General features: G+C 45.1%; 1 protein-coding gene across 1 annotated transcript; it reads left to right on the top strand.

The window, feature by feature from the left end:
* The first annotated feature begins 1,334 nt into the window (after window positions 1-1,334).
* LOC148893666 (uncharacterized) lies at window positions 1,335-10,880 on the top strand. The gene is made up of 5 exons (XM_089004935.1): window positions 1,335-2,144; window positions 2,435-2,480; window positions 10,489-10,557; window positions 10,641-10,715; window positions 10,854-10,880. Exons 1-5 carry the CDS (start codon window positions 2,053-2,055, stop codon window positions 10,878-10,880), a joined length of 309 nt encoding a protein of 102 aa, XP_088861061.1. The 5' UTR covers window positions 1,335-2,052.
* Window positions 10,881-12,203: the final 1,323 nt, after the last annotated feature.

The raw sequence follows: 12,203 nt of genomic DNA, 5'->3' as shown, positions 1-12,203 counted from the left end.
CAACAATGTGAGGAAACTGTGACACTGTCCGTTCCGATTTTCACCTGATGTGAATGAAAGCAATGTAAATCCATGAACAAGGAAATAAGGAAAGTCACTCCAATCTTTAGAATGCATAGATGAAGAAGAAACAAACATTTCAAAGACATTTGATGCCAATAATGTGTTAAGTTTTAATGTTAGAGATGTAATAATTATGAAATACATACTTGTGAGGGTTTCACGGGTGTGCAAACTGATGTTTCACCCGGACAACCATTCTCAGCACCACATTCATCCGCATGTTGAGTAGGACGGCTGTCAACTTCTACGCTGGTGGTGTGAATTGAGATAAGTTTTCTCACCTCCCTTAACAATGTTGGAATTTCTGAGAAAGAATAATGAATACAAACTTATACAGATGGCAACTATAATGTAATGGGCATATTACACTGTAACCATGAAGACCGATATCCTCCGAGGAGCTACAAAAAGGGCCTATCGTGACAAGTATAATAAGAGGAACATGTTATGGGATTGACAGATACTTTATGTACGATAGCTGTAACGGGTTTGCTAACCTATGGTTTATTTACAGCAACAATCTGTGTAAATGATGCAGACAGTGATTGATGGTTGACACACGCACAATCACATAGACAATTTGAAACCTCAATTACTCATTATTATGTGTGTGTGTGTGTGTGTGTGTGTGTGTGTGTGTGTGTGTGTGTGTGTGTGTGTGTGTGTGTGTGCGCGCGCGTGTGTGTGTGTGTGTGTGTGTGTGTGTGTGTGTGTGTGTGTGTGTGTGTGTGTGTGTGTGTGTGTGTGTGTGTGTGCGTGTGTGTGTGTGTGTGATTCTTGGAACATGCTCTGTGAATGCAGCATACATGGTCTATATATATATATATATATATTACACACAGGTATATTGTGTATGTATGAAATATCCAATACTTGCCCTTAACTACAATGTGGCGCAGTTTGGCATTTTCTTCTTGTAAATTCTTGATCTGGCTCTGCTGATCTTTTGTCAAATCATAGGTTTCCTGGTTCGATGATTCTTCGGTACCAGGGCTGGATTGACTGTGCCCTGAAAGTATTTCCTCTTCCATTCGTCTTTGAGCTGCTACTTTGGTTTTTTTTTAAAGGGAAGATATTTTTTTTTAATTATTATTATGGCATAAATGTTACATAATCTGACAACTCTAGATTACCTGTTTTGGATATTCAGTGCCAGAGGCTTTGTCACTGGCACTGCCTTCACCAAAGAAAATGCGTTTTCCTTTTCTCATCCTGTATATCTCCGAGCTGAATTCTGGCGAGTGAATCTCACGCTCAGCAGCTCTCAGTATAGCCTCTCTTTCTACACAAATTTAGAAGGATATATTTCTATCAAATTTGATTTCTAATACTGTAGAACAAATATTTATGTCCCAATTTTACACTGCAAAATGGTGAAATATGGGATACACATTTTAATAGCTTGACCTCTGTACAGAACAAAAAAACAATTTGAAGGAACTAATCGGAAAGACAAATTTGAGAGTGTAAGAAAGACTTACCTGCTAACTGTAGAATTAAAGCCAATTCGACCGGCCATCCATTCACCGGTTTCTTGGTGTTTGTCGTTCGACATTCTACTAGATAGTTCTTGTCAGTAGTGGCTGGGTCAAAGTCAATTATCCAGCTCAGTGGAACGATGCTGGTTTTGTCTTTGTCAGGCCCTTTGGCCCAACTGACAAGTGCAAACCTATATTTTGACATTTCCACAAAAGACAGTATCACTTCTGTTTTCTTGTGTGATAATTGCGCCCAAATAAATTGATTTGAAGTTCTCCCGCTCCTTTTACGAGCCTAAACTATTCGAGGTTTTTCAGCAGAGGGCGGGCTTTAAATATCGCGAGGGTTGGTTCGTGATTACTGTTTTGCGCATGCTCCATATACGCCAAGCATTCTAGTAAATGACTCGTGTTTTTATTTTTTTTACTGCGTCTTTTTCCAAACCACAACCGACCAACGAAAGTTAGAGAGTGCTTTTTCATCACGATTGGAGTAAAACAAAAGTAGAAAATGGACCGACTTCGACTGAAAAGGAAATATATCCTCTTGGGTGCTCATCATATGGATATTCCAAGAAGAACAAGACGTTTGTGGAAGAAAAGGTTCGTATTTTTCATTGAATTATGGCTATACAGAACACGGCAAAGCTAACTGTTTCAAACATCTTAATACTGATTTTATACAGAAGAAAAATGGGCAGCGATTATAAGAATAGCGATGGTGTTAACACTTGTAAGACTATTTTCACGTTAATGTTATTTTACTCAAGCAATAAAGGCATATCCAATCCAATCCAATCCAATGTACGTGTTTCCTCAGAGATGAATCAGACGGATTGACTCATGAATTGAAACATAAAAATGAATCTATTTTGTATTTTATTTTAACTCAGGAAAGCAATGAGAGATGAAAAGATTGATGATCCCGAGCAGGATCTGGTAAGTAATGAACTTTGAGAATACGTCTGTGTAGGCTCTCAGTCGTACAGGAGTGGTCCATCGATGAGAAGGTTTCTTCAGCCGTCATCTGTACAAATTTGAAGGTTTCGGCGTTTCGCCTCCTATCCAAGAGGCTTCGTCAGCGAACTAAAGTCTGACTGGTCGTATCGGCCCTATTTCTATATCCCTAGGGATATATATATATATATATATATAAAGACGACCCCGCCATCCACGAGTCTCCTGCTGCCTTGCGGGTTAGGCTTTATAAAGCCAAAGGCTCATGGGAGCGGAACCTCCCAAGGCGGTTTGGTGGTGAACCCCACCCCCCGTCCGGCAGCTCCTATGGGAGTAAACCCGAAATCAATCCGGTAATGGCGCACCTAAGGCGGTCTGGTGGCGAACTCCGCTACCTCTCCGGCAGCTCCTGCGACCATACTGACCCCAAATTGTATCAGCTCAGCTGTTCCTTTGGTCCAGTCAGCGTGGTGGAGAGGGGGAGCAAGTTGCATGGGCGACAACCTGCTCTCCATAATACACCGCCCAGGCACACTGTCCACACCACAACACAACACAACACAACATAACAACATACACCTACACTCACACCCACACCTGGAGAGGATACTCCAGCTGCGTCCTCCAACGATGACGTTGAAACAAATCGGGAAGCAACAGTTTACCGGTTATAAGCCATGTAGATTGGCGTAGTTCATGGCGCCAGGGGTTGCTTCTGTCGGTGGGAGAGACCATCGTGTCTCATTGGACACTACCGCCCGCCTTAAGCTGGGCAGCCCTCAGCCAATAAGGTGTTGTCCCGTCACCGTCTGCTATCCTTAGAGGGTACCTAGGGAATGGGACAAAATCCGAACGGCAGTTCGTTAAACAAAGTACCAGGCACCTTTGATTTTGCCAGAAACGGAAATGGAAACAAAAGGAAAAAGAAAACCCCCACTCTTAGACTTGGATGCTGGAACGTCCGCACAATGCTACCAGGACTCACAGAAGACCTTCAGGATATCAGTGACACAAGGAAAACGGCTGTCATCAACAACGAGCTCAAGAGATTGAACGTCGACATAGCGGCTCTGCAGGAGACCCGCTTAGCTGACTCGGGCACTCTGAAAGAAAAGGACTACACCTTCTTCTGGCAAGGGAAAAACCCTGAGGGGCACAGGCATCACGGAGTTGGCTTTGCTGTAAAGAACAGCTTGCTGAATAAGGTAGAACCAGGCAGCAAAGGCACAGAGCGACTCCTGACCCTCCGCCTCAACACCACAGAAGGCCCTGTCACCCTCATCACTGCGTATGCCCCGACCTTGTCAGCTAGCCCAGAGGCCAAGGACGAGTTCTATGAGCGCCTGTCGTCCATCCTAAGGAACATCCCCGTCACAGAGCGAGTTGTCCTGCTGGGTGACTTCAACGCCAGAGTGGGTGCAGACAACGAATCATGGCCATCTTGCATCGGGCATTTTGGAGTAGGAAAGATGAACGAGAATGGACAGAGACTGCTTGAGCTCTGCACTTACCACAGCTTGTGCATCACCAACTCATTCTACAAGACCAAATTCCAGCACAAAGTCTCTTGGAGACACCCCCGCTCCAAACACTGGCATCAGCTGGATCTTATCCTTGTCAAGCGAACAGCCATCAAGAATGTCCTCCACACACGGTCTTACCACAGTGCAGACTGCGACACAGATCACTCCCTGGTGTGCTGCAAGATCAGGCTGATACCAAAGAGATTCCACCACTCAAAAAAGCAAGGGAATTCTCGCATTGATGTCAGTAAGATGTCCCAGCCAGATCTTGTCCAGCAATTCTCAGAGGCCTTCAAAAACGAGTATGACGTCCATCTCCAGAACAAAGCTACATCTATGTTTGCCACAGACAAGTGGGAAACCCTGCGACACACCATCCACAAAACTGCACTGGCTACCTTTGGGAAGAAGACAACGAAGTCACCTGACTGGTTTGAAGCCAAGTCGGCTGAGATGACCCCCGTAATTGAAGCCAAGCGGGCTGCATTTGCAGAATACGAACGGATGCCCAATGAAAGGAACCTGCAGATCCTTAGATCAGCTAGAAGCAAGGTTCAACGCACTGTCAGACTCTGCGCCAATGACTACTGGACAGAGCTCAGTTAAAACATCCAGACAGCAGCTACAAATGGCAACATCAGAGGGATGTATGATGGCATATAAACGGCAATGGGACCAACACCAAGCAGAACTGCCCCTCTGAAATCTTCAACAGGGGAAGTGATCACAGATCAGGCACAGCAGATGCACCGCTGGGTGGAACACTACTCAGAACTCTACTCCAGAGAAAACATGGTAACACCCTTAGCCCTGGATAACATAGAGTGTCTGCCAGTCATGGAAGAACTGGATGTAACACCAACAGAAGATGAGCTCAGTAAGGCCATAGATAGTCTGGCCTCCAGAAAAGCCCCTGGCAATGACAGCATCCCTCCTGACCTCCTCAAGAGCTGCAAGTCAACCCTACTCCACCCCCTGCATGAACTCCTATGCCTGTGCTGGGAAGAAGGTGCCGTACCACAAGACATGCAAGATGCCGAAATTGTCACCCTATACAAAAACAAAGGAAAGAGAAGTGACTGTAACAACTACAGAGGGATCTCTCAGCGTCGTAGGAAAGGTCTACGCTCGGGTCCTCTTAGCTCGCCTTCAAAAGCTGGCAGAACGTGTCTACTCAGAATCACAGTGTGGCTTCCGAGCTGGTAGATCCACAACGGACATGGTCTTCTCACTCCGACAATTGCAAGAGAAGTGCAGAGAACAAAACCAGCCACTGTACATTGCGTTCATCGACCTCACCAAAGCCTTCGACCTCGTCAGCAGAGATGGACTCTTCAAGGCCCTCGCAAAGATTGGCTGTCCCCCCAAACTGCATAGCTTGATTGAATCATTCCATACTGACATGAAAGGGACTGTACAGTTCAATGGAAATCTCTCTGAGCCTTTTGGCATCCGCAGCGGCGTCAAGCAAGGCTGTGTGCTCGCTCCAACACTCTTTGGGATCTTCTTTTCTCTTGTTCTAAGGCATGCCTTTGGAACATCCCATGAGGGAATCTACCTCCGCACAAGATCAGATGGCAAACTTTTCAATCTAGCTCGCCTGAAAGCCAAGTCGAAAGTTCGTGAGATCATCATCAGAGACATGCTGTTTGCTGATGACGCTGCAGTGGCAACTCACCAGCAGTCGGAGCTGCAATCATTGATGGACTGCTTCTCTCGAGCTTGCAAAGACTTTGGACTGACCATCAGCCTGAAAAAGACCAATGTGCTCGGGCAAGATACCCCATCAACACCAGTCATCAACATCGATGACTACGAACTTGAAGTCGTCCACCAGTTCACCTACCTTGGGTCCACCATCACTGACAACCTCTCCCTTGACACAGAATTAGACAAGAGGATTGGAAAGGCTTCTACAACACTCGCCCGACTCACAAAACGAGTGTGGACAAATCATGATCTAAACATGAAGACAAAGATGGCCGTGTACAATGCCTGCGTCCTCAACACCCTGCTCTACGGCAGTGAAACATGGACCACACATGCAAGCCACGAAAAGAGACTCAACTCATTTCACCTGAGGAGCCTTCGCTGCATTCTCGGCATTTCTTGGCAAGACAAGGTGACAAACATTGAAGTCCTATCCCGTGCAGGTCTACCCACCATGTACACCCTGTTGAGGCAACGTAGACTACGCTGGCTGGGCCATGTGCATCGAATGGAGGATGGCCGCATTCCCAAAGACATCCTTTATGGGGAGCTTGCCGCAGGGAAAAGAAACACCGGCCGCCCCCAACTGAGGTTCAAGGATGTGTGCAAGAGAGACATGAAGAGCCTAAAAATCAACACAGAATCCTGGGACGATCTAGCCTCAGACCGCTCCAGCTGGAAAAGCACGCTCCACTTTCGGCTGCAGGACGGCGAGAAAGAACTGACAAAAAAGGCAGCGGAGAAACATGCACGCAGAAAGAATTCCGCAGCCAACAAACCGGGACCACCACGAGCAAACAGACCAACAGCATTACACATATGTGACTCCTGCGGCAGGAACTGCCACTCTCGTATCGGGCTCTTCAGCCATAGGAGGCACTGTACAAGCAAAACAACATATGACAGTCATCCATGGTCAGCCATGACCGATGGAGGCCGACGATATATATATATATATATATATATATATATAGCTGCTGATGGATGGGACTCACCCAGGATGGCTAACCGAAGGGCGAACAATCCTGATCATGAAGGATTCCTCAAAGGGTGCAGTTCCTTCCAACTATCGGCCAATAACCTGTCTCTCCACAACATGGAAGCTCATGTCAGGCATCATTGCGGCTAAGATAAGTGGACACATGGATCAATACATGAGCAAAGCACAGAAAGGCATTAGTAGAGATACTAGAGGTGCCAAACATCAGCTGCTGGTTGACAGAACAGTCGCTCAAGACTGCAGGTCCCGACATACCAACCTGTGCACAGCCTGGATTGATTACAAGAAAGCATATGACTCGATGCCACACACATGGATCACTGAATGCTTGGAGTTGTATAAGGTCAACAGGACCCTGAGAGCCTTCGTTGCAAACTCGATGAGGATGTGGAAAACCACACTTGAAGCCAATGGCAAGCCACTAACGAAAGTGTCCATCAAATGTGGCATATATCAAGGTGATGCACTCTCCCCACTGCTGTTCTGCATAGGACTGAACCCCCTCAGCCAGATAATCGCCAAGACAGGCTATGGATACCGCCTCAGAAATGGAGCTACGATCAGTCACCTCCTCTACATGGATGACATCAAGCTGTATGCTAAGAGCGAAAGGGACATAGACTCCCTGATCCACACAACCAGGATCTACAGCAGTGATATCGGAATGTCATTCGGGATGGAGAAATGTAGTCGGATGGTGACTAAGAGGGGCAAGGTAGTCCACACTGAAGGGGTCTCACTCACTGAAGGAACAATAGCAGACATTGAAAACAGCTACAAGTACCTCGGTATACCACAGGCCAATGGCAACCTCGAATTAGCAACAAGGAAAGCGGCTACGACCAAATACCTCCAGCGGGTGAGGCAAGTCCTCAGAAGCCAGCTCAATGGCAAGAACAAGACCCGGGCAACAAACAGCTATGCCCTGCCAGTGATCAGATACCCTGCAGGAATAATAAGGTGGCCAAAGGAAGAGATTCAGACCACGGATGTTAAGACCCGAAAACTCCTCACCATGCACGGAGGGTTCCATCCCAAGTCCAGCACCCTGAGACTGTACACAAGCCGTAAGGAAGGAGGCCGGGGACTAGTGAGTGTGAGAGCCACTGTCCAGGATGAAACATCCAAGCTCCATGAATACATCAAAGAGAAGGCTCCAACGGATGATGTACTCAGAGAATGTCTCTGTCAATGGGGAACAGAGGATGAGGTGCTGGAAGAGGGACAATCATGGGAGGAAAAGCCCCTACACGGGATGTACCACCGAACCATAGCAGAAGTGGCTGATCTCAAGAAGTCCTATCAGTGGCTAGAGAGGGCTGGCCTAAAGGACAGCACAGAGGCACTCATCCTGGCTGCCCAAGAGCAGGCCCTGAACACCAGAGCCATAGAGGCAGGGATATACCACACCAGACAAGACCCAAGGTGTAGGTTGTGCAAAGAGGCACCTGAGACAATCCAACACGTAACTGCAGGGTGTAAGATGCTGGCAGGGAAAGCCTACATGGAGCGCCATAACCAGGTGGCTGGCATAGTCTACCGAAACATCTGTGCGGAGTATGGACTGGAAACCCCAAGGTCAAAATGGGAAACACCTCCCAAGGTGGTGGAGAATGACCGAGCAAAAATCCTGTGGGACTTCCAGATACAGACTGACAAGATGGTAATGGCCAACCAACCAGATATCGTGGTCATAGATAAAGGGGAAAGGAAAGCCGTTGTCGTGGATGTAGCGGTCCTGAGTGATGGGAACATCAGAAAGAAGGAACATGAGAAAATCGAGAAATACCAAGGGCTCAGAGAGGAGCTGGAGAGAGCCTGGAAGGTAAAGGTGACAGTCGTGCCTGTGGTGGTCGGAGCACTTGGGGCAGTGACCCCCAAACTCGACGAGTGGTTGCAACAGATCCCGGGAACAACATCGGATATCTCGGTCCAGAAAAGCGCAGTGCTGGGAACAGCACGGATACTGCGCAGAACCCTCCTTCCTGGCCTCTGGTAGAGGACCCGAGCTGAAATGGGGACAGACACCACCCATGGTGGGTGAGACGAGGATTTTTTTATATATATATATATATATATATATATATATATATATATATATATATATATATATATATATATATATATATATATATATATATATATATATGTATATATATATATATATGTATGTATATATATATATATATATATATATATATATATATGTGACGGGTTTCACAATAGTGACTGTCTTCATCCCCACGATGCTGCCGTATCAATGAAGACGAGACGCGTGGATGTGTCTTTTTATTTCTTTTATTTCTGCAACACAGTATGGCAGAAGGGATGGGTGAAGTCGCATGGGTTTCGTCTTGTGATTAACCTGAATCTCCTCGAGATTGTTCTGGAAACTATTGGCGGGACATAGTGCCACACTGTGCGCCGTTGCGTCACTTCCTTCATAATTTAATAATCTAAGTGCACAACTCCGTTACATACACCCCCCTTAAATTATGCAGAAGTGAGGCAACATACACACGGAAGACAACAGAAAGACCAACAGGCACAATAGACAAGGTTATCGGGCAAGGATGTACAAAAATGCTGTCTAATTATGTCACTCATCTGACCAACTACGTCAGGTGACTGGAGTAAGGGATCTGTCGCCGGTGTGTCAGGGTCTGTGCGCTCGTCGGAGATGCACTGTACTGGGTCTGGGAAGGAACTCTGTCCCCACTAACATAAGTGGCCTCAGCTCGCACCTGCCCATTCCCCTCTGTACAAACTACATCACCCTGCATAGCACTACATAACTGTGACAGACTGGAGAAAGGTATCTGTTACTGGTGTATCAGTTGTCTGTGCGCTCGTCGTAGATGCACTGCACTGGGTCTGGGAAGGAACTCTGTCCCCACTAACATAAGTGGCCTCAGCTTGAACCTGCCCATTCCCCTCTGTACAACCTACACCACTCTGGATTGCACTATACAACTGTTACACGGTTGGGAAGCCTCTACCAACACACTCAAAGGTGTGCTACTTGTTACATGTAAGGAGCTCATTCTTAGACTTAACACACGAAAACACGTACATGAAAAAAAAACACACTAATTGCAAAACAGCAGGTCAGACAATTAACACACTACATGTATTTTCAAAACGGGGGTCGACACACCGTCCACCGAGTGATGGGACTGCACAGCGTCTTCATTGTGCAGCATCGCGGTCCCGGTCCGAAGTGGAGAGTCACTTGTGATCCGGGTCACGGCACCAATGTGACGGGTGTCACAACAGTCACTGTCTTCATCCCCACGATGCTGCCGTATCAATGAAGACGAGACGCGTGGATGTGTCTTTTTATTTCTTTTATTTCTGCAACACAGTATGGCAGAAGGGATGGGTGAAGTCGCATGGGTTTCGTCTTGTGATTAACCTGAATCTCCTCGAGATTGTTCTGGAAACTATGGGCGGGACATAGTGCCACACTGTGCGCCGTTGCGTCACTTCCTTCATAATTTAATAATCTAAGTGCACAACTCCGTTACATATATATATATATATATATATATATATATATATATATATATATATATATATATATATATATATATGGATATATAAATAGGAGGCGAAACATCCGAAACCTTCAAATTTGTACAGATGACGGCTGAAGAAACCTTCTCATCGATGAACTTTGAGAATGTAAACAAGACCATACGTATGCAGTTAGAAAAAATCTGCGTTTTTACACATTTTATTATTTTCTTAACGACAGACCCGAGATAAGAATTCCGCTCACTTTGATTCTAACAATGGGCATGAAACACATGTCAGCCACATTGGGGTGAGTATCCTGTCCAGATGTTGTTGTATTTCACATTGATATTGCAAATTATATTTTTTTTTTTTTTCTTTTTGTTTCTGCAGGAAACCGATGATGATTCCTCACCATGTGGTACCCGGAGTGGACAGGAAAGATTGTCCGGAGGACCTGAACTCTATGTAAGTTTTAATTGTTTAGTGTAAATAATATAGACTTGAGAACCTGTTTCACTTGGACCATCAAGTGAAATTGGTATTCAGATTATTGTCACTGACTGTCTTGAATCGTGCGGAATTTAACTTTTGACTAATTCACAGTTACAAGAACTAAATGGTATCCACTGAGAATACAAAATGATACTTTGTTTTTTTTTCTTTTCCAATTGCAGAATCTGCATGCTGACTGCAGCAATTCTGTTGGCAGATGTGTTTCTTCCCCACTCTTGTTTGAGGATGAATTTTCCAAAGAGGATGAAGCTCTCTTCAACGATGAACTTAATTGCAATGAAGTGTCACCAAATAGCAATAACGGCTTGGATGACAGTGTTGCATCCGCTGTTGAAAGTGAAAGAAAATCTTCCCTTTTATTTGAAGATAGTCGTGATGAATCAGTACATGAAGAATCACATTTAAAAAAAAATAGTAGTGAGCTGGAAAACGAAGAGACACTTTATGCTGGTTCACGACTTACCCAATCTCAGAGTTTTCTACTTATACTTTCATTTGTTTTGAGACACAGACTCACAGGCACGGCTCTCTCAGATCTCCTAGATTTGATCAATATTCACTGTCCAGAAAACACACAATTAACCTCAAAGCATTTGTTCCTAAAAGAACTTAAGCCAGTAGAAAGTCATTTACAATGTCACATATTTTGTCCAAACTGTGAGTACTATCTTGGTGACCAGGATGGTGATGGACAATGCGTTGTATGCAACACAACCTGGAATAAAACAAACTCACTGAAGAATGGAAACTACTTCATATATTTGCCAATCCAAACACAGTTGGAACATCTTCTTCAAAGAGAAGATATTGTGCATTGTCTGAAGTCAAGAGATGGCACATCTAATTCTGACTCTTTTGAAGATATCCGAAATGGTCGAATGTACTGCAATCTGAACAAAATTGGAGGCCCACTTGACTGTAGTCATGGATACTCCTTAACACTCAATTGTGATGGTGTGCCTGTTTTCAAATCCTCACTCTTTGGTATTTGGCCATTTTATGGGATTGTAAATGAACTACATTACCTTGTGCGCAAAGACAATGTTTTACTTTTTGGCTTGTGGTTTGGTGCTAAAAAGCCAAATGTCAATACTTTTTTAAAGCTATTCATTTCAGAGTGTCAAAAGTTGTCAAGCGAGGGCTTTCAGATAACAAGCAATGGCACTTTGGAACAATGTAAAGTTGTGGGTGCTCTCATGATGTGTGATTCAGTAGCTAGGCCCATACTTCAAAACATGACCCAGTTTAATGGCCAGTATGGATGCAGCCTCTGCTTGCATCCTGGTGAACAAGTTGAGAAAGGAAATAGCACAGTCAGGGTGTACCCATACAAAGATGTTCCAAAGAGGGACCGCACTTCGGCCATATGTGATGCAAAGGAGGCTTTATGTACCAAAAAAACTGTGAGGGGTGTTAAAGGACCCACATGTCTGATAAATA

This window comes from Hippocampus bargibanti, linkage group LG09 (genome assembly GCF_051943395.1).
Source record: "Hippocampus bargibanti isolate YZ-2025 linkage group LG09, ASM5194339v1, whole genome shotgun sequence".
NCBI classification, from domain to species: Eukaryota; Metazoa; Chordata; class Actinopteri; order Syngnathiformes; family Syngnathidae; genus Hippocampus; species Hippocampus bargibanti.
This window is presented reverse-complemented; position numbering and strand designations above follow the sequence as displayed.